Genomic DNA, 20,585 nt, shown 5'->3' with positions numbered 1-20,585 from the left:
GCACAACTTCCTATTTTTTTACTTAACATATTAAAAAACAAAACCAAAAATAACAAAACATAAAATATAAAATGTGCCAGAACTTTTGCACAGGTCACATATAATCCCCCCATCAGATGCTGACTTTTGTAAAGGGGTTGAAAGTAAGGTTTCCTTTTGATGACTCTTCCACATAGCTCATGTTTGTGCAAGCAACACTTGAATTTTCTGGGTCTTCCAGATCTTCGACTTCCACATTTGGCATTTCTTAATGACATTTCAAACATTTGAAATTGTGAGCTGGAAGCGCTTTGATAACTTTTGTTGCCTTCTCCTGCTTTGTATGCATCAATTAGCTTCATGTTCACATCCACACCAAGCTGCTTAGAGGAGTACTGAAACAACTGGATGGGTGTCCAAACTTTTACACTTGCCACAATCACTGTTAGAAAATAAACAATATATTTCATTGTGTATTCCGTACTGCTTTTCTCCACAGGGTATTTCTGACCCAGAAGTGTCTGTTCATTTCTCTTCTTTTCTCCCATCCACTTTTTATAATAGTAAACTTTCTTAGTAGATACATGTTCTTTTGGTTACATGCTGTTCTAAAACTGTTGTATACTGGTTTTCAATAGCAGCAACCTTCCAGTATTAATATACTTAAAAATATCTTAATATATATTAAGAGTTATACCAAGATCACAATTGGAATTTACAGTGATTTCTTATGCTGTTCATTACAACCAGCGATGCAAGTAGGTCTGAGCTACTGACCCAAAAAAAAAGAGAAAAAAAAAACCAGCACTGGTGCTGGTGCAGCAAAATACCAGCATGCAAAACAGAACATGTGCTGGTTTGTTAGTGACCAGCAGGTGTACTTTGGACGTTGAGTTTTATAGTTTTATATATAGCTCAGAATATTTTTGAATAGCTCCAGATCCTTTTATGCAATTAAAATTAATTTTATACAATATATATATATATGAGATTATATAATAATAATTTGAGAGTTGGGCCCTTCTTCACAGCTTCAACTCTTCTGGGAAGCTTTCTGCAAGATTTTGAAGAATGTCTGTGGAAATTTTGCCCATTCATCTAGAAGAGCATTTGTGAGGTCAGACACTGATGTTGGACAAGTGGGACTGGCTCACAGTCTCTGTTACAGTTCATCACAAAGATGTTGGATAATGTTGAGGTCAGGACTCTGTGTGGGCCAGCCAAACTCTTCCAAACCAAACTCACCCAACCATGCCTTTATGGAACTTGCTTTGTGCACTGGGGCTCAGTCAAGCTGGAACAGAAAAGGGCCTTCCCAAACTGTTCTCACAAAATTGGAGGCATAAAATTGTCCAAAATGTCTCTGTAAACTGAAGCATTAAGATTTCCCTTCACTGGAACTAAGGGGTCTAGGCCAACCCCTGAAAAACAACCCCATAGCATCATCCCTCCTCCACTAAACTTAACAGTTGGCACAATGTAGTCAGGCAGGTAATGTTCTCCTGGCATTCGCCAAACCCAGACTCCTCCAACAGACTGCCAGATAGAGAAGCGTGACTCATCCCGCCACAGAATGTGTTTCCACTGCTTGGTGATGTAAGGCTTGCATACAGCTGCTCAGCCATGGGAATGCTTTGAAACTCCCAGTGCACGGTTATTGACCAATGTCAATTCCAGAGAAGGTTTGGAATTCTGCAGTTACTGAGTCAGCAGAGCATTGCTGACTTTTCTGCACTATGCGTCTCAGCACATGGCAACTTGCTCTGTAACTTTACGTGGTCTGACACTTTGTGGCTGAGGAGTTGCCATGGTTCCTAAACACTTCTACTTTTCAATAATACCCCTCACAGTTGATCGTAGAACATCTAGGAGAGAAGAAATTTCACAAACTGACTTGATGGAACGGTCACATCCTATTACAGCACCATACCCAATTTCATTGAGCTCTTTAGAGTAACACAGCCTTTCACTAATGTTTGTAAAGGCAGACTGCATGGCTAGGTGCTAGATTTTATACACCTGGTAATGGGCCAGAATAAAACACAGTAACAGTAAAATCTCTCCACTCTCTTTACTGAAACAGAGGAGCCGAAGACGTTGCCTATCAGAATCACAGTGAAGGATGATTTTAGCACCATGTTACAGTCCTACCATACCTCTGTGCTGGAGGGAGGGGTGCTGTACGGGGCATTAAGGAGACTGGAAGAGAGCAACAATGGATTCAAGTAGGCAACACATACACAAATGCATACACACTATACTGTTTCATGCTGCAGGACACAATTGGCTCTTTAAGGATTTTTTTCCCCCACATTTTTGCACAGTTTAATCATTGAGATGTCATTCAGAGTGCTTTGATAGAAATAGTGTACTGACTAAGATTTCTATACAACGCGGGTGTCTAAAAGATTAATATAGCCATTTTATTTACTATGCAAAAAGACCAGGGACCCAGTTTTTATGTGTAATGTTGAAAATGGTAAAACAATAGTACATTGGTCACATGCCCTGTATGCACACAAAACTATCATAAAACTACACAATAAACATGCATTATAAAAAACAAAAATACAATGAAGTGGTACCTAGATTCAATAAATTTTGCCATGCACCAAAAAAGAAGTGCCTGAAATATGATATAATGTTTCTATCTCTAGTTTATTAGAACTTTTAGCATTATAAAACATAGTACCATGGCAGACTTTCAAATGTCAAAGTGGAGTAGTTTCTTAGCAGCACTGAAGAATCTGTAGCCACAAGCTAACTTGCTAACCATATTATGATGAAACTGTACAATACAATGCATTACAGTGCAATACTTTATGATATATTATGATACACCATGTTCTAATTAAGCAAGAGAACATGAGAGTTAATTTGTTATTTAGAAATAACATCACAGCTGTGATTTAGTCGCCATAGATCATCACAGTCGTGATAAAACACGACCTCGAGTGACCTATTGCTTTTATTCAACAGTTAAATAAAAAAGAAAGAAATAAATAAATTGAATGGGTCATTTAATATGCACTGCTCAAAAAAATAAAGGGAACACTTAAACAACAAGTAAATCAAACTTCTGTGAAATCAAACTGTCCACTTAGGAAGCAACACTGATTGACAATCAATTTCACTGCTGTTGTGCAAATGGAATAGACAACAGGTGGAAATTATTGGCGATTAGCAAGACACACTCAATAAAGGAGTGGTTCTGCAGGTGGGGACCACAGACCACTTCTCAGTACCGATGCTTTCTGGCTGATGTTTTGGTCACTTTTGAATGTTGGTGGTGCTTTCACACTCGTGGTAGCATGAGACGGACTCTACAACCCACACAAGTGGCTCAGGTAGTGCAGCTCATCCAGGATGGCAGATCAATGCGAGCTGTGGCAATAAGGTTTGCTGTGTCTGTCAGCGTAGTGTCCAGAGCCTGGAGGCGCTACCAGTTGACAGGCCAGTACACCAGGACACGTGGAGGAGGCCGTAGGAGGGCAACAACCCAGCAGGAGGACCGCTACCTCTGCCTTTGTGCAAGGAGGAACAGGAGCAGCACTGCCAGAGCCCTGCAAAATGACCTCCAGCAGGCCACAAATGTGCATGTGTCTGCACAAGCGCTTAGAAACTGACTCCATGAGGATGGTATGAGGGCCCGACGTCCACAGATGGGGGTTGTGCTCACAGCCCAATACCATGCAGGACGTTTGGCATTTGCCAGAGAACACCAGGATTGGCAAATTCGCCACTGGCGCCCTGTGCTCTTCACAGATGAAAGCAGGTTCACACTGAGCACATGTGACAGAAATGGCAGAGTCTGGAGACGCCGTGGAGAGCGATCTGCTGCCTGCAACATCCTTCAGCATGACCGTTTTGGCAGTGGGTCAGTAATGGTGTGGGGTGGCATTTCTTTGGAGCGCTGCACAGCCCTCCATGTGCTCGCCAGAGGTAGCCTGACTGCCATTAGGTACCGAGATGAGATCCTCAGACCCCTTGTGAGACCATATGCTAGTGCGGTTGACCCTGGGTTCCTCCTAATGCAGGACAATGCTAGACCTCATGTGGCTGGGGTGTGTCAGGAGTTCCTGCAAGATGAAGGCATTGAAGCTATGGACTGGCCCACCCGTTCCCCAGACCTGAATCCGATTGAGCACATCTGGGACATCATGTCTCGCTCCATCCACCAACGTCACGTTGCACCACAGACTGTCCAGGAGTTGGCGGATGCTTTAGTCCAGGTCTGGGAGGAGATCCCTCAGGAAACCATCCACCACCTCATCAGGAGCATGCCCAGGCGTTGTAGGGAGGTCATAAAGGCACGTGGAGGCCACAGACAATACTGAACCTCATTTTGACTTGTTTTAAGGACATTACATCAAAGTTGGATCAGCCTGTAGTGTTTTTCCACTTTCATTTTGTGTGTGACTCCAAATCCAGGCCCCCATTGGTTAATAAATTTGATTTCCATTGATGATTTTTGTGTGATTTTGTTGTCAGCACATTCAACTTTGTACAGAACAAAGTATTCAATCAGAATATTTCATTCATTCAGATCTAGGATGTGTTATTTGAGTGTTCCCTTTATTTTTTTGAGCAGTGTATTTTAATGTTAGCAGTTCCTTCCGCCAAATTATAGTTCCATAATAAGTAGCTTGTTGCTACATCAGAGTAATGGACTTCCCTCACTCTCTGTGTAAAACTGCCACAATATCAAGTTAAGCTCAGTTTTGTCAATTTTTGCTAGTTCAATATTAATGTTATTTTGTTCCAGCCCATCTGCAAAGCATCTTACAGCCCAGTTTGTTTGCCAAATGGTATTCAGTTCATGTCTGGCTAATTCCAGGTTGTGTTCTTCTGTCATAGCTGTTTATTGAAAAGCTTGCTCAGTAGTAATAACAGTTTGGGAATTTAGTGTAGTCTCATCTTCAGAGTCTGACCAAATTGGCTGTAGGTCAAATGTGATCTTAAAAGTATCCATTTTCTGTCTGTGGCAAAGAAAGAAGTGAAATTGTTCAAATGGCTTGAGCGTCTCCTCTGGCTGTCAATGTTGTTGCCTAGCAACGATGCCTCAGCAGAGTGAGACAGTGTTTGTGAAAAAAACGTGATGTTAAGGTGAAATAACAGCACGGTTAGAATGCTTATTAACCAATCAGCCTGCATGGCCAGAACTAACTGTTGTACAATACAACGTAACCATTCTAATTCTAATAGGTGTTTGTGATAAACAAGGCTGGTGAGTGTTTATACCATAATAAAAACAAAGGGTTCTTTGGAGGAAGATTTTCTTTGTTGCATTCTTAAAACTATGTTACTGTTAAAAATGTGTTTTGCATCAACAGGCTTTCTGTTCATTTCTAAGTACAGAAAAAATGCGTTAAAATTATCCACAGAAATCAGCTGCATGCTACAGATGCGGTAGATAGAGATCAGGTAGAATGGCTGGAGTAAAGAACTATTCTCTGAAAGATTATTTAGGGAGCAAAAACTGTTTCCCTTATCTTTACTTACATTTTTAATAGCGTAGTCCTTTAGCATCATGGATAAGAAACATTCTAGGGTTACTAACAAAAAGAAATGAACAGTCAGTTCAGGGCTTCTTAACTACCTAATAGAGTAGCTACTGGTGTTAATGATATATAGCTGTATAAAACCCAATGAAATATTGGCAGTTCTAAATCATTTTAATAATGACACGATTACAGACATATGCAAAAATTTGTGTGCCCCTGGTCAGTTGATATGTTTTGTTGACTTGCTAAGTGACAATAAGTTCACATTCTCTACAGAAAACGTACTTCTGAACTTTGTTGAATTTATAGTTATGTTGTCTCATTTTTCTGATATGTGAAACTCATCAAATAAATAGATTGTGCACTAAAATATGCTTAAAGTGCCGAGTGTTGCCTGTAGAGGATGTGTACTTGTTTTCACTTAGAAAATCAATGTGTCATTTTGTTTAACATGTCATCAACTTAAATTGCAGTTGTTTGTTGGTGTTCTAAGATAATGTGAGGAATGTGTAGAAATGGAATGCCAGGTCTGATCATATTAAAAGATTTCAGTCTGTATTATTACTGTTACTGCATTAATATCAGAAATTGTGATCACTTTGGTTACTGATAACATGTTCCATCCCTAGATCGCACCATAAAACAGATGTAAGGTGTAATTTCATTCTGTAACAAGCAGAATTAAGAGCTGATGTGAAGAGACATTGTGATGATACAGCTGTGCTGTTGTAATTCTGTAGGTTCACAGTGACGGTGGACCCAAACTTTGGCCTGTTTTTGGAGAGTGTGAATGGAGTGGCAGGTTCAGATGCTAAACACAAATACTGGCAGATTCTCTCTGATCACAATGGTACAGTCACCGTGCTGGATGTGGGTAAGGATTTGCTTCGGGGGACATTAACACTGCACATTGTGACTATGTACATTGTTTCTACAAAACCTCAATTTCAAAAGAAGTTGGGAGAGTTTGTGAAATGCAAGAAAATCAGTAAACAGTAAATTGTAAATCAACCTGATTTGAATTATTTAAAGAAAAAAAGTACAAAAACACAATATTTGATGCTTTACCTTATGGATTTCATTGTTTTTTGTAAAAATTATGCTCATTCCAAATATAATTCCTGAAACACATTTCAAAAACATTGGGACAGGAGGATTTTTTACCGCTGTGTGACCACATCAACTTTCTTTTAACAGCACTTCTAATTGTTTTAGGGAAAAAAAAAAACACCAATTGATCAGTTTAGACATAGAAATTAAGACTTTTAAAAGACAGGCAATCCACAGGTCACAGGAAATAATCCAATTACGGTACATTAAAATAGTAATTATTTGAATTAGGTCACAAAGGCTACGTTCACATTACAAGCCTAAATGCTTAATTTAGATTTTTTGCACAGATCCCATCTTTCAGACTTGATTGTTCACAGTCGTGTAGGTAAAAGACTAAAATCTGTCATTAATGTGAACAAACCTGTGTTCTAAAACAACCCGCACAGTCAGGCTAATCAAAAATGTCAGGTGAATGAACTGTGAACTGTGTGCGTCATAGACAACAAACAAGCTAACCAGCGGAATAAGGCTCTCTGATCTGAACAGCTATTTTTTGTTCATTACCAGCGCAAGACGATGCTGAAAAAAACAGTCAGTTGCTTTGTTTTGGCACTGTTTACCATTTAGTTCAAGCTAGGTTCTGCCGGCTTGTTTACACTGCTACCTTGTTTCACACATGCGCAGTGAAAACATGAATTCCGATCTAAGCATTCTCTTTAAGGTTGCATGTCCATTAATTAGACATGTATCTGTGTTCAATGCCCTGCTCGGGCAAGGACCCTACACTATACCAATGAGAGTCCCTGGGCAAGACTCCTAACACTACCTTCACCTACCTGTGTTTTTTTTTTTTCTTTTTTCAAAAGATCAAATTGTAAGCCCCTCTGCACAAGCACATGAGAAAGTGGCTCAGATCGGATTTGAAAATGTCAGATTTGCGTGGCCACACAGCTCTGAAAAACATCGGATCTGTGTCACATTAAGGCAAAAACTGGATTTTGGTCTTGCCTGGTAATGTGAACACAGCCAAAGTAACCCTCCTAAACTGGTAGGGTCAGGAACCAACAAGAGAAATGTGGGCCGATGCCATTATCCATTGTTTTCCATGTTCGGTGCACAAGATTAATCTTGGGATACTCTCTAAATACAACTGATGTCTTGTTTATTAATTATTTTGCAAACTAATATTAAGCATTTATTAATTTTTACCCATCAAGAAAATTATAACAACCAGCAATATCAGCAACATTTACTGTCTGAAACTTGAAATAATAACAGAAAACTTCAGTAGGGTGGGAAAAAATACTGAAACATTCATGGGACATATATTAGTGTCTCTTTCCTTAATGTAGGGTGATTGTATTTGATTGCATATCCCAGGTTTTCTATGACAGGTTAAAGTCATCCAAGGCATGGAGTGCATGAGTTTGAAGCTCTGCAAGGCTTGCTGGATGTTCTCTTTTGAATGGCCAGGTTGGCCAGCGGTGAACGTTGTCTCGTTTGCATTTAGATAAGCATGCCACAATTTGTTTTGAAGTAAAATGAGGCGTTTGGGGGAAAGATTTTCTTATTCTATCATGCAGTACAATACTTAACACTTAACATTAATTTTAAAGAATAATAATGATAGAAGAATCCCAAGGCTGCTTTTGAGCACTGTACGTACACTATTAGACAAAAGTATTAGGGCACCTACACATTACACCCACAGATTTTATGACAACCCATTCTTAATCCATCTGCATTAATATGGAGCTGATCCCTCCTTTGAAGGTATAACAACTTCCCTTCTTTTCGCAAGCTTTCTACAAGATTCTACAATTTATGCCCATTCACCAAGAAGAGCATTTGTGAGTTCAGACACTGATGTTGGATGAGAGGGCCTGGCTCACAGTCTCTGTTCTAGTTCATCCTAAAGGTGTTCTATCAGGTTGAGGTCAGGGCTCTGTGTGGGCCAGTCCTATGTTTCGACACCAAACTCACCCAGTAATGCCTTTATGAAAACGGTCTTCCCCAAACTGTTCCCACAAAGTTGGAAGCATACAATTGCCCAAAATGTCTTAGTCTGGTGAAGCAATAAGCTTTCCCTTCACTGAAACTAAAGGTTCTAGGCCAACTCCTGAAAAACAACCCCATAGCGCTATCCCTTCTCCACCAAACTTTACATTTGGCAAAGTGCAGTTAGGCAGATAATGTTCTTCTGGATTTCCCCAAATCCATGCTTGTCCATCAGTCTGCCAGATAGAAGAGCGTGATTTGCTGCTCCACAGAATGCGTTTCCCTGCCTCAGAATGCGTTTCCAGTTTACACCACATAGCCCTCCTCTCAACCTGTTCAGCATTGTGCACTTTGATCTTAGGCTTGTATGTAGCTGCACAATAATTAGAAGTGTCGCACTACTTTTGTCTACATAGTGTATCTGCCAACACTAATACCAACATCAATACACAAACATTTATAAAATGTAGGAATTGGAATTGCATCTACCTGGATTAGCATTATTAAGAAAATAACATCTAATTTTGTAGGTTTACAAGTGAAGTAGACACCTAAATATTCTACCCTTCCAGAATAATGGAATACTCAAAAATTACATTATTTGTTGATGCTGTCTACTAACTGCTGGTCAGTTATAATGGTTGCTATTATTATGTGAACTGGTGTCTCTTTTGCAGGTGTTGGCTGCTATCAACCCAAAACAGATGAGCATATCATCCTGAAGTACACCACTTGGTCCAAAGACTCTCACTAATGGCTAAATCATATGAGATGTTCAAATCAATACACTTCCCCTCAAACACTGCTAACTGTTTGTTTATTTCTGCTGTTTCTCTAGAACAGACATAATGATGTCCAAAAGACTAAATAAAGAGCAATCTTCACCACCTGATGTAGTGTTTCATGGGATAAATCAAGTCACTGGCCTTTTTATTACAAAAACATTTACCTTGTAAGTACACCTTGCTGTAGATTTAGTGACCATAGCTCATTTGTTGATGCAGAATGTGTGCCCTTCATCAGTGGTCAGTTTCTCATAAACTACATGTACTAACTGTAAATCTACAAAGTGGACCTGAATGGCAGCTGCGTACAGACACATGGTAGATGTTTCTAATAAAATAGCAGCTCACTATATAATGAAAAACTGAAGTAACACACAGTACACAACAGTTTACAACACTGAGATGCCTGTGTTGGGTGGGTAACAAGATTAGGTGTTTAGTTCCATGCTGAGCTCAGACTAGAGCTGAATGTGAAGGTCAATAACTTTAATCCCTGCTGAAACGTGAATGCAGAGGAGGGGCCTTCTCCTAACACCGGCCTGAAATACAGGCTGAAAGTAACTGGTTTTGGTCAGTGACAAACCAGAAGTTCTGTGTTCCCATGTACAGTCACAGTTGAATTAAACATCCTTCATGTTTAAGTAAATAACTCCAGTCTGGACTGTCTCTTCTAAACAGACGTCTCTTTTGTGGTGTCTGTAAGAAGAACAAAGCATCTTGAAATGAAGTTTCTTGTGTAAATAACCTTCTTGACTGGTGACCATCCAAATATCCCTGAACTTTTGATCATCCATACAAATTAATCCTGAAAAGAGTTGCATTTCAGTATTTTGTGTGGCTTGTCCATGTAAAAGTGGAGGAGAAGGAGCAAAATCCTCTACCCTGCTGACGCTGAAACAGAAAACAAAGCATTTCAATTAGATGTTTTCATTTGATCAGACAGACCTCTTGAAGGCATCCTCAGACATGTTTGTAGAAAATTAGTGTTTATGTGAATTAACGTTCCAGGGAATGAAATATTAAATGTATTACTATGATAACTAAAATTGATTGTTACATGAAACATGTTTCAAGATAAAAATGTGATAAAATGTCCTACAAACACATGAATGAAAAGATGAGTGTCAGGAAGACAGTCATTTGCTCTGGCTTGAGCTTTTGTTTGGTTCTTAGCTTTCTCTGACTTGTAGAGGGACACAGTTTTGTTAAAGCTGTGTGGGTGGGACAACCTATGTCACTCTTGATCTTGGGTGGCTTTTTGGTAGAATACATCGGCCATAGTGGACCCTGCCAAATTCATTACAGGACATACTTTGTACATTCTGTGAACACCAGCTGGCCACTTCAATAAGTACATCTCTTTGTATCTATGCTTACTGTCCATTTTATCAGCTCCGCTTATCATATAGGTGCACTTTGTAGTTCTACAATTACAGACTGTAGTCCATCTGTTTCTCTGATACTTTGTTCACCTTGTTCTATAAAGGTCAGGATGAGCTATCATCTTTATATCTATCTACAAGGTGGACGAAAAAGGTAGGTTTGTCTAACAGAGTGGACAGTGAGTGGACACAGTGTTTAAAACTCCAGCACTACCATATCAGTGTCACTGCAGTGCTGAGAATGATCCACCACCCAAATAATTCCTGCTCTGCGGTGGTCCTGACCACTGAAGCTTTAAGGTGAAAAAATGTTGTCAGAACCCAAATGTGGCCAATCAGCCAAGACTTGTTTGGTGTCCAAAATTTGCTTCCTTAGTTTGGAACTAGAGCTAACAGTATATGAACAGTATTCAGATTTTAACATGTGTACTACTAATGTTTTTAGCTGTGTGATGTACTTCGGTCCATTTTTATAGATACCAGTATATCGTACAGACTCAGAAATCACTTACATAATGTCTATTTGAGGTTACATAAAAACTCATTTTTAGGCAAGTGGTGATTAGCATGCAGTTTGCATGATACTAATTTGAAGGCTATAAACTACTTCTCATCTACAATAGCCTTGTAGCTCTTGGGTAAAACTAATGAAGAAAATATTAAACACATGCCTTGGCTGATTAACTGTTTTTTGGTGTCATCCACTCAACGCTTTAAATAAGTCATGTAGAGTCTCACCACAGGGGATAAAGCAGTCACACTCGCAAGAGGCACAGCGTGAAAACCAGCGTTGCCAGCCAGCATCTTTGGTCCTGCAGTTGTTGATGAGGCTGCAGCCATGGCTCAGGGAGCCGAAGCCTGTATAGCTAATTGATGGGCAGGTGGAGGTGCATGCACCATCAATTTCCTTCTGACCGACCTCAACCAGACCCCGCTGACACACTCCTGACAGAGAGAGAGAGATATGGGATACAAACTTTTGGAAAATTTTGCAATTTGGAATTATTATAATAATAGTCTCTATAATTTTATTAACTTGTATATACAATTGTATACAATATGAACTAGGTATATGTGCATATATCTTCAATATGGATCATTCTAATAAATTAGTTGGTTCAGTCAGAGTTGCAAACACATTTTCACTGACTACACACTGATTTTCAGACTTTGGGACGTGTTTACTTCAAATGCGATCTAACTTATCACTGTGTGGCCATGAAGGACAGGGATGCAGCCTCTCTTCCTGCCCTAAAATGCAGGGGTGCAGCTAAAATAAGGCTCCACCTATGAACTAAAACTCTTTTTGTTTCTTTTTGGTTTTTTTTGTTAGCGAGACAAAAATATGAGACAGTATTTTTACATTTTTAATAAAAAAATGAAACTCATGATAAATCAAAATCTTTCAAATTGTAAAAAAAAAAAAAATGCAAAAAAAAAATCCTTCTCACAAATTTAGGGTTTAGTGTTTGGGACAGTGACCTCTTAATAGAAAGTACCTTATAAATGATGATTTTGTGTATATGTAACTTATATCTACCCCAATTAATGTCTTAGTTTTAAATAGATCAGAGCATAATCCTTGTAAATATCAAAGGTCTAAATATTTAACTATCCCCCATATTTTTACTGTGGGGCCAGTGTTTGAACTAATTTGGTGAAATGGTCCATATTCATTTTATAGAAAATTTCTTATACACAATATACACAATGTCTCAATATTATAAACCGTCCATTAAAAGTGGTTTTAGATGGGTTATTCAATATTTGGATTTTTTGTATCTGTGTTTTAGGCACAAACAGAAGCTGTTAAATGATATTGCATAATTGTTCTGTGACCATTTGGGCTTATGCACCCATCTTTTTGAGCTGTCTTACATTCAAAACATACAGTATGTAACATCTACCCTCAGATTTTCAATGATGCTCATGTCAGTGGACTACGAGGGCACTTCCAAACACTTTGGATCATTGTCCATTTATTGTAGATGATTGCCATTTCCAGCTTCAGGTTCTTGACCGACTGTGTCACACTTGCTGAGATTGTGAAATTTGAGAATTACTTTGTTAGATGGCTGATGCAGGCAAACCAATAGCTCAATAGTAATAACATCTCTGTACAGTTGAGGCATTTTAGTACATATGAGAAAACCTGGCATATTTGAACTGTCAGGGTGTCTGCAAGTGAAGGTCTAAAGGGTGCAGAACTCACTGAGGCAGGATGGCTTCGGGGTCCATTTCCCATTGGATTGGCAGGCCCGTGCTGGGTCCCCCACTAAGACAAAGCCTGGCCTGCACTCGTATCGCACCACGGAGCCCACCCACCAGTCATTACCATACACCATCCCATTAAAATCCACATCAGGAGGGCCACAGTTAACTAACAACAGGGTGAAGGACAAATACATAATGAGAAAAAGAACACCGCATGAGTTGAGTGTCAGTCGTATTAACAGCACACACATTCAGCACATTTCTTTTGAAATGATAAGAAACTAGATTGCTAATGCTGTGGTTACAAATATTATAACACATTATCATTTAGGAAATGAGAGTCTGTACAGTGTCTACATACAGCTGGGCTACATGTACTTGTAGTGTATGTATTTGTATGTTAGCAAGTAAGTACTTAGGCCCTGTTTCAATACTTTTAATACGCCCTTGACCATTTGGTCTTACCACTCGGATGTGCATCCCACCTATGTTACACAAGTGACCACTGAAAGAAGGAGAGGATGGCACAGTAAGGAGTGGATTAATCAAACATAAGACACTTGTTACTTCGGCATGTTAGCCTTGGTGAGCTAATCGGCTAGCCATGCAAACTTTAGTATTCATCCCTTATTTTCATAAGTTTGAATTTGAATGTACATAACTGTGAACTTTCTGTAGAAGCATGGTGTATTGTTGTTAGTAGTCATGCAGCCTTTAGGGTGCTAACTAGCCAGCTAGCTAAGTGATGAGGTTGTATCAGCGGTATAACAAACTCTGTCAAATCAAATGTTATGGTTTTGAAATGCTTTGTAAAGTAATTTACTGTTTTAGCCTATAAACAGCTTAATCTGCCATTATTTTCACTATTTTTGAAAAAATAAATGCTTCAGGTCGCAATGATTTCTGGGCCACCTGCGTTTACTCAAACCCTCGTCTCTCTGGGGGGTTGAGTTAATAAAGTAATGGAACAATCCTTGCAGTCAGGGATTTTCCAAAGAGGCAAATGATGAGGCCAAGTGGATGAGGGCTTGTATAACATCAGCCAGCTCAAAATAGGCACCTGAGCAAATAGAGGATGCGCACCCTGCTGTTATTAGAGAGAAGAGCCAACACAGGTGTTTACTCACCTACTTTTTGTAAATGAAAATTTGACTTCCAGTAGAAATAGCTGTGTGAGCACAAGTTTACAAGGTTAACTTTACACTTTTCAGAATTTTGCTGAAAAGCTTAAGCAGAAACAATGTAGAATAGCTTATTTACTTGTAAGCCCATTCCAAACACCATCATGTTTTGTTTTTCTCCCTCTCTGTTTCTGACAGCATTTTGCCTTTTTATCTAAAAACAATGACTTAATTGGCAATAGCTCGTTGTAGAGAAACTTAAAGACTCTGATTTTGATATAGTGGTGGTGACAGGAACCAGCAGTCGTAGTGTGTATAGCAATTTTTATAGCTAATTTATTTGCTTTTCAAAACAATCAGTGAACCTTCACGTGGACCAGTCCATTCTGGTCTAATGCATATGAATAACGGTAATACATACCCCTGCAGAGGGACTTGTAGCCTACCCAGCAGCAGTTTGAGTCCCCACAGCTGTCCTTCTTCAGCTCCCTGTGACGCCCCCTGCAGCCTCCGAAACACAGTGGCGCCGTCCCAGACCAGTACGTGTCTGCCAGCTCCTCCTCCTGCTCCACCTCCAGCAGACCTAACCCAAATAATTAATCTCCATAAAAGAAACTCAGACAACTGAGCAACGGGCATCATCATTAAAAGCTAACTGGCTCTAGCATGAACATACAATATATAGGCATATTTTTTTAAATAACAGTGTTATTTCACTCTCTCCCATTTCTCTATTCAAAAGGGACTAGTCCTCAATGTACATATATTTGCTGTATGTGATATAGTGATATAATGACACCTAATAAGAGTAGCAACTCCCTCTGGTGTCTTACCGCTTAATTATTTTCCAGTCACACGTAAGTATATTTGATTACTGTCCATTTTATCAGCTCCGGTTATTATTTCCCAAGAACCTTTTAAAGATAATGTGAGACTTTCGGGTGCTGTTAATAGGCTCTCTTTTATCTGTTTTCTACACTATATTTGTTGTAACTGGAATACATTCTGCCCTCATTAGAGTGAACATTTTTGGCAGATAGCCAAAGCTAAACGTTAACAGGCTTCTCCAATAATATTCATGCACAGCCCTAGTGGAGTTTAGTAGAACAGTGGTAGGAAAATTCTATTGGTTTCAGTTTGGACCAGCTCACTTATACCAGTAAAACTGTTTTTAAATGGAAAACTGGAACCCTGGACATTGGAACTACTGGTGTCTACTGGTGTGGAAAATCCAGCTGAATTCATTAAAATATATTAGCAACCATTAACAACAAGCTCTAGAAGAGCTGATCAACTGGAGTTTCCCCTAGGGTTTTGTCTCTGCTAGAGTTACTAAAAACTACAATAAAATTGCAATACAAAATTGAAAAACAAAAATTTGATATATATATTAGAAAAGTGTAATGAATGCCACTTACAACTTTCTAACAGATTATGCTAGCAGTGGTAATTGTATACAATAGCTACTAACACAGCAAATAGTGAGGTTTCTGCAATAAATATTGCTATTTATTGACTATATTGACAATAGCTATCTGACATTTTCTGCCTCCCAGTGTAGACTCCAAGGTCTTTGTTAGCAGCTGCTAAGATGCATCAGCAAGAAGTTCCAAACAGCCTATATTTTATTATCTTTTCAACTAATCAAAAAAAATTGCATTTAAGGTGTACAACAAAAAGATTTAGTCGTCAGTAAGCAGTTTTGGGGGTTCTAGATGCAAAAAAAAAAAAAAAGGTTGGATAAGTGCTGTAATAAGTTATAATGATCATCAAAATAATAATTTGGCTTACCACTTCCTTGGTCTTCTTCTGTTGTTGCTATTTCAGTCACGGCTGTTGGTGTTATTTCAGGTACCTGAGTGGTCATCCCATATGAGAACCCCAGAAACAGCCAAAGTAGTGTTCTAAACCTCATCTTCAGAAAAGGGATGAATCAGCACAATACAGAAACCTCCACCTTCCCTTCAGCACGTTCCTCTCACCGTAATCTTTCTTTTTTAGCTCCTTCTTTAGTCCATTCTCTGAAATCTACTTAACCAACCTTCCAATCACCACCTAAATATGTCAGTACATTGACCAGAAAACCATACAGTGGACAAGCCACAAACAGCTTATGGTGGTATACGCTAATGGTTGCAACCAGCTCTTCCCTGCAACCCGCTGAGCAAGAGCGAGAGGCTTAGCTTATGCTAAGCTGTGTGAGGGGACTAATCTTTATCGAACTGTACACTACAAAGATCAGATACCATGTTGGAGGTGGACGCTGGACAGTATTATATTTGTATATGCTATTCAAATCCAGGCATTGCCACAACTGTGAAATAAACCACATAAACTCCATTTACTATAACCTCAGTTAACCTCTAAGCAGCCATGACTAATAAACAGCGTCTCTCACAACCAGGACGGCTAAAGGACATAGCGGATTATCTGCCGCATGACCCTTCATGACAATCTATTTTCTCACTTTCAATCAAGCTTCAAATTATTCACAGACTTTCATGCTCAGCCTAACATCATCTTCAGCTTTTCTCTTTTATGGCTGTGCATGAAATGTAACTAATGCTGCCTATTCATACAGTATCCTGGGGCAGTAAGGCACCCAGTCATGTCCGAAGTCAAAGTCTGTATAAAAATCTACTGACTGTTTTTTGAAGGTATCTTTTGCAGCCTTATTTTAAACTTACATAACTCAAGTTTAAAAGCACTAAAAAATGTAACAGCAGTGGTCAAATGTTTTATGCTGTTCAGCGTTTAGTAAATGATTTTATTCTTTTACATTAAAAATGTTTAAGCATTTATAAACTATTTACATTTAGGGCGTTTGTCTGACACTCTTATCCAGAGCGACTTACAATTTGACCATTTTTACACAGGTAGGCAAAGGTAGTGTTAGGAGTCTTGCCCAAGGACTCTTATTGGTATAGTGTAAGTATTAAACCCCAGTCTACAGTGTAGAAGGCAGAGGTGTTACCCAATACACTATCCCAACCATTCATCCCAATTAGCCACTACACTATCCCATTCATAAACTATGATTATAACCTATGAAACTATCATACAAACTTTTACTCAAATGCTCCATCCCATTCATTTTGGACTCACTCATCTTTATTAAGAGCACTTTCCATAGCTGTGCCTGTCTGTCTGAAGGCTTCACTGTTTCTGTAGCCTACAAGCAAATCATGTGATTGGTTGCTTCGATTTAGAACGAGTTTATTACTTTTTGCTATTTTGCTGTTAGATGTTATTTATATGTGCCAATTATTAAATGATAGTTCTGGCTATTAATTCATACTTTGGGATATTGTGGTGTGTGCTGCAAGAGTAGACTGCGGGAGTAGACCATTACACTCAACCTCAAGTATTATACTGTTCTTCTACACCAAGAAGTAGAGTTAGCCTTTATGTTACAGATACAGCTGTAATACTGTCATAACATCAGGTTTAGTGCTTCAAAATGATACTATTTCTACTGTTATCATAATAAAAATTAGTGAAAAAGAAGGACAAGTTTTTAACCCTGTTTAAGGTTCAAAACCGATGTCTCTCATCTGTTCGGAATCCGCTGGTCAAAAGTGAAAAGATTAATTTGGTTAGATTGAAATTTTCTGTAGATTCATTTGTGAAGACAAACAAACAAACAAACAAAAAAAAAAAAAAACCCAGACCTCAACTTCAAAGACTGTGCTTGAGCGCTCTGCACCAATGACAGCCCAAGCACAAAACGTTCATTAAAAATAGTCTGTATCATATTTATTTTAATAGAATTTTATGTTTAGTTAATTCATTTATACCTTATGAACGGCATTTTTTCTTAAGTGGACACATTTTAAATACATTCCATTTTTTTTACAGTATAAACATGCTCATTAGATTATAAAAGCATGTTTTAAATTAAAAAATATATATCTATTCTGTTAAAATACCTTGTTTGAAAATATATATATTTTTAAAAACAAAGTATTTTTGCTTATTTAATTTTAAATGGCTAAGAATTCAAAGGTAACTGTTGTTACCACTTACTTGTGCTAGTTTGTTTAATAGGGCCTTAATAAACAATACATTTGACGTAACTTTCACTGGTTTTAGTCGAACAAACCTCATCTGTACCAAAAGACACTGACCAACTGTATGTTCATGTACAGTCTTGTTTAATTTGATTTAGTGCAATACATGAAATATTTTCTTATTTAATCATTTATTTATCATGTTAAATTAAAAAATCACTGTTCATAGACAGCCATTTTTATGTGGCATTGCTGGCATTTAATGTGGCATTGCTGGTGCATCGTGCCTTTGTGTCAAAATATTATGATGTGTACTGTGTTGTGAAAACTTCTTTAAGTAATGTGAAATTATATTCTTCACCCAACTCAAGCCAATTTGTGAAGCATTTCTCTGTCCATCTTGTTTGCTAAACTATTTTGTTCATTTCCGGATATTTCCAGTTTGTTAGTGGTTCTGCCATCACAGCTGCTGACCAAAAAGCAACAAGCTCAGAATTTGACGTAGTCCTGCTCTGTCTTCTTTAAATTATGACCAAACTGCCTGCAGTTTAAATGTTTTTAAAGCAGTTATGCATGTCCATTTTCTATTTTACTACAACCCCATTTTCAATGAAGTTGGGACGTTGTGTAAAACATAAATAAAAACAGAATACAATGATTTGCAAATCCTTTTCAAACTATATTCAATTGAATACACTACAAAGACAAGATATTTAATGTTCAAACAGATAAACTGTTGTTTTTTCTAAATATTCACTCATTTTGAATTTGATGCCTTCAACACGTTCCAAAGAAGTTGGGACAGGGGCATGTTTACCACTGAGTTACATCACCTTTCCTTTTAACACTCAATAAGTATTTGGGAACTGAGGACACTAATTGTTGAAGCTTTGTAGGTGGAATTCTTTCCCATTCTTGCTTTATGTACAATTTGCTCAACAGTCCGGGGTCTCCGTTGTCATATTTTGCACTTCATAATGCACCACACATTTTCAATGGGAGACAGGTCATATAGCAACAACACTCAGAAACGCCGCTGGCTCCTCTGGGCCCGAGCTCCAAAACCTCAGGGCCAAAGAGGAAAAGGACCGTCCAGATTGTTATCAGCGCAAAGTTCAAAAGCCAGCATCTCTGATGGTGTGGGGGTGTGTTAGTGCCCATGGCATGGGTAACTTGCACATCTGTGAAGGCACCATTAATGCTGAGAGGTACATACAGGTTTTGGAGCAAAATATGCTGCCATCCAACGTCTTTTTCAGGGATGTCCCTGCTTATTTTAGCAACACAATGCCAAGCCACATTCTGCACGTGATACAACAGTGTGGCTTCGTAGTAAAAGGGTGCGGGTACTACACTGGCCTGCCTGCAGTCCAGACCTGTCTCCCATTGAAAATGTGTGGCGCATTATGAAGTGCAAAATATTAACATTGAATGCCTGTGACCTTCGATCCTGTGAACTGTGATCCAACTGTGTTCACTGACAATGGTTTTCTGAAGTGTTCCTGAGCCCATGTGGTAATATCTATTACAGAATGATGTCGGTTTTTAATGCAGTGCCACCAGAGGGATCGAAGGTCACGGGCACTCAATGTTGGTTTTCTGCCTTGCCACTTACTTGCAGAGATTTCTCCAGAATCTCTGAATCTTTTGATGATATTATGGACAGAATGATGAAATTCCTAAATTCCTTGCAATTGCACGTTGAGAAACGTTGTTCTTAAACTGTTGGACAATTTGCTCACACAGTTGTTTACAAAGTGGTGAACGTTGCCTCATCCTTGCTTGTGAACAACTGAGCCTTTCAGGGATGCTCCCTTTATACCCAATCATGACACTCACCTGTTTCCAATTAACCAGTTCACCTGTGGAATGTTCCAAACAGGTGTTTTTTGTGCATTCCTCAACTTTCCCAGTCTTTTGTCCCAACTTCTTTGGAACGTGTTGCAGGCATCAAATTCAAAATGAGTGAATATTTGCAAAAAACAACTAAGTTTATTCGTTTGAACATTAAATATCTCGTCTTTGTAGTGTATTCAATTGAATATAGGTTGAAAAGGATTGGCAAATTATCGTATTCTGTTTTCATTTATGTTTTACACAATGTCCCAACTTCATTGGAATTGGGGTTGTATGTGCTAAGACAAACAAAATCACTTAGAGTTAACTGCAATGTAAAATGAGTTGTTACTTGGCAACTGGTGCTTAGCAGAATGATAGTTATTTTATATACAACAAAATGCTGTTTTCACCTATATCAGTGCGGGTAGAACAGTTCTCAATCAGACTGGTCTTGTAGCCGGTCAAAGGACAATTGACTGATGCAACAACAATTTGGTAAGTAAACTTTTGTCATGTTCAAGCGAAAGAACTATAGCAAAGATGCACCGATATGGGAATGGTGGGCTGATGCTGATCAACAGCAACAAGTACAATGTATCCAAGAGGATAAAATATTACAATACAAACTTTTATGTGAACAAAAATGAAAAAGCAATGAACCCAAGTCAGCAAAACCACTAAGAATGCTGGGTATCTCAGC

At 38.6% G+C, this 20,585-nt stretch overlaps 1 protein-coding gene across 1 annotated transcript; it reads right to left on the bottom strand.

Moving 5' to 3' along the window:
* Positions 1 to 9,332: 9,332 nt before the first annotated feature.
* On the bottom strand, positions 9,333 to 16,836 carry si:ch211-117m20.4 (sushi, von Willebrand factor type A, EGF and pentraxin domain-containing protein 1). Its single transcript, XM_017701748.2, has 5 exons — positions 15,828 to 16,836; positions 14,458 to 14,619; positions 12,914 to 13,081; positions 11,440 to 11,646; positions 9,333 to 10,210 (listed from the first exon to the last, which is right to left on the bottom strand). The coding sequence occupies exons 1-5, from the start codon at positions 15,949 to 15,951 to the stop codon at positions 10,197 to 10,199; spliced, it is 675 nt and encodes a 224-aa protein (XP_017557237.1). The 5' UTR covers positions 15,952 to 16,836; the 3' UTR covers positions 9,333 to 10,196.
* Between the last annotated feature and the right edge of the window lie 3,749 nt (positions 16,837 to 20,585).

Source organism: Pygocentrus nattereri, chromosome 23 (assembly GCF_015220715.1).
Source record: "Pygocentrus nattereri isolate fPygNat1 chromosome 23, fPygNat1.pri, whole genome shotgun sequence".
Lineage (NCBI taxonomy): Eukaryota > Metazoa > Chordata > Actinopteri > Characiformes > Serrasalmidae > Pygocentrus > Pygocentrus nattereri.
The sequence above is the reverse complement of the archived record's forward strand: the minus strand, read 5'-3'. Positions and strand labels throughout refer to the sequence as shown.

Bases quoted from the DNA above. Each gene is read 5' to 3' on its own strand.
- si:ch211-117m20.4 (XM_017701748.2), bottom strand. From the start codon at position 15,951: ATGAGGTTTAGAACACTACTTTGGCTGTTTCTGGGGTTCTCATATGGG. The intron at 14,620-15,827 runs GTAAGCCAAATT...TATTTGGGTTAG, and splicing joins AGAAGAAGACCAAGGAAGTG to GTCTGCTGGAGGTGGAGCAG. The intron at 11,647-12,913 runs GTGAGTTCTGCA...TCTCTCTGTCAG, and splicing joins CCCGAAGCCATCCTGCCTCA to GAGTGTGTCAGCGGGGTCTG.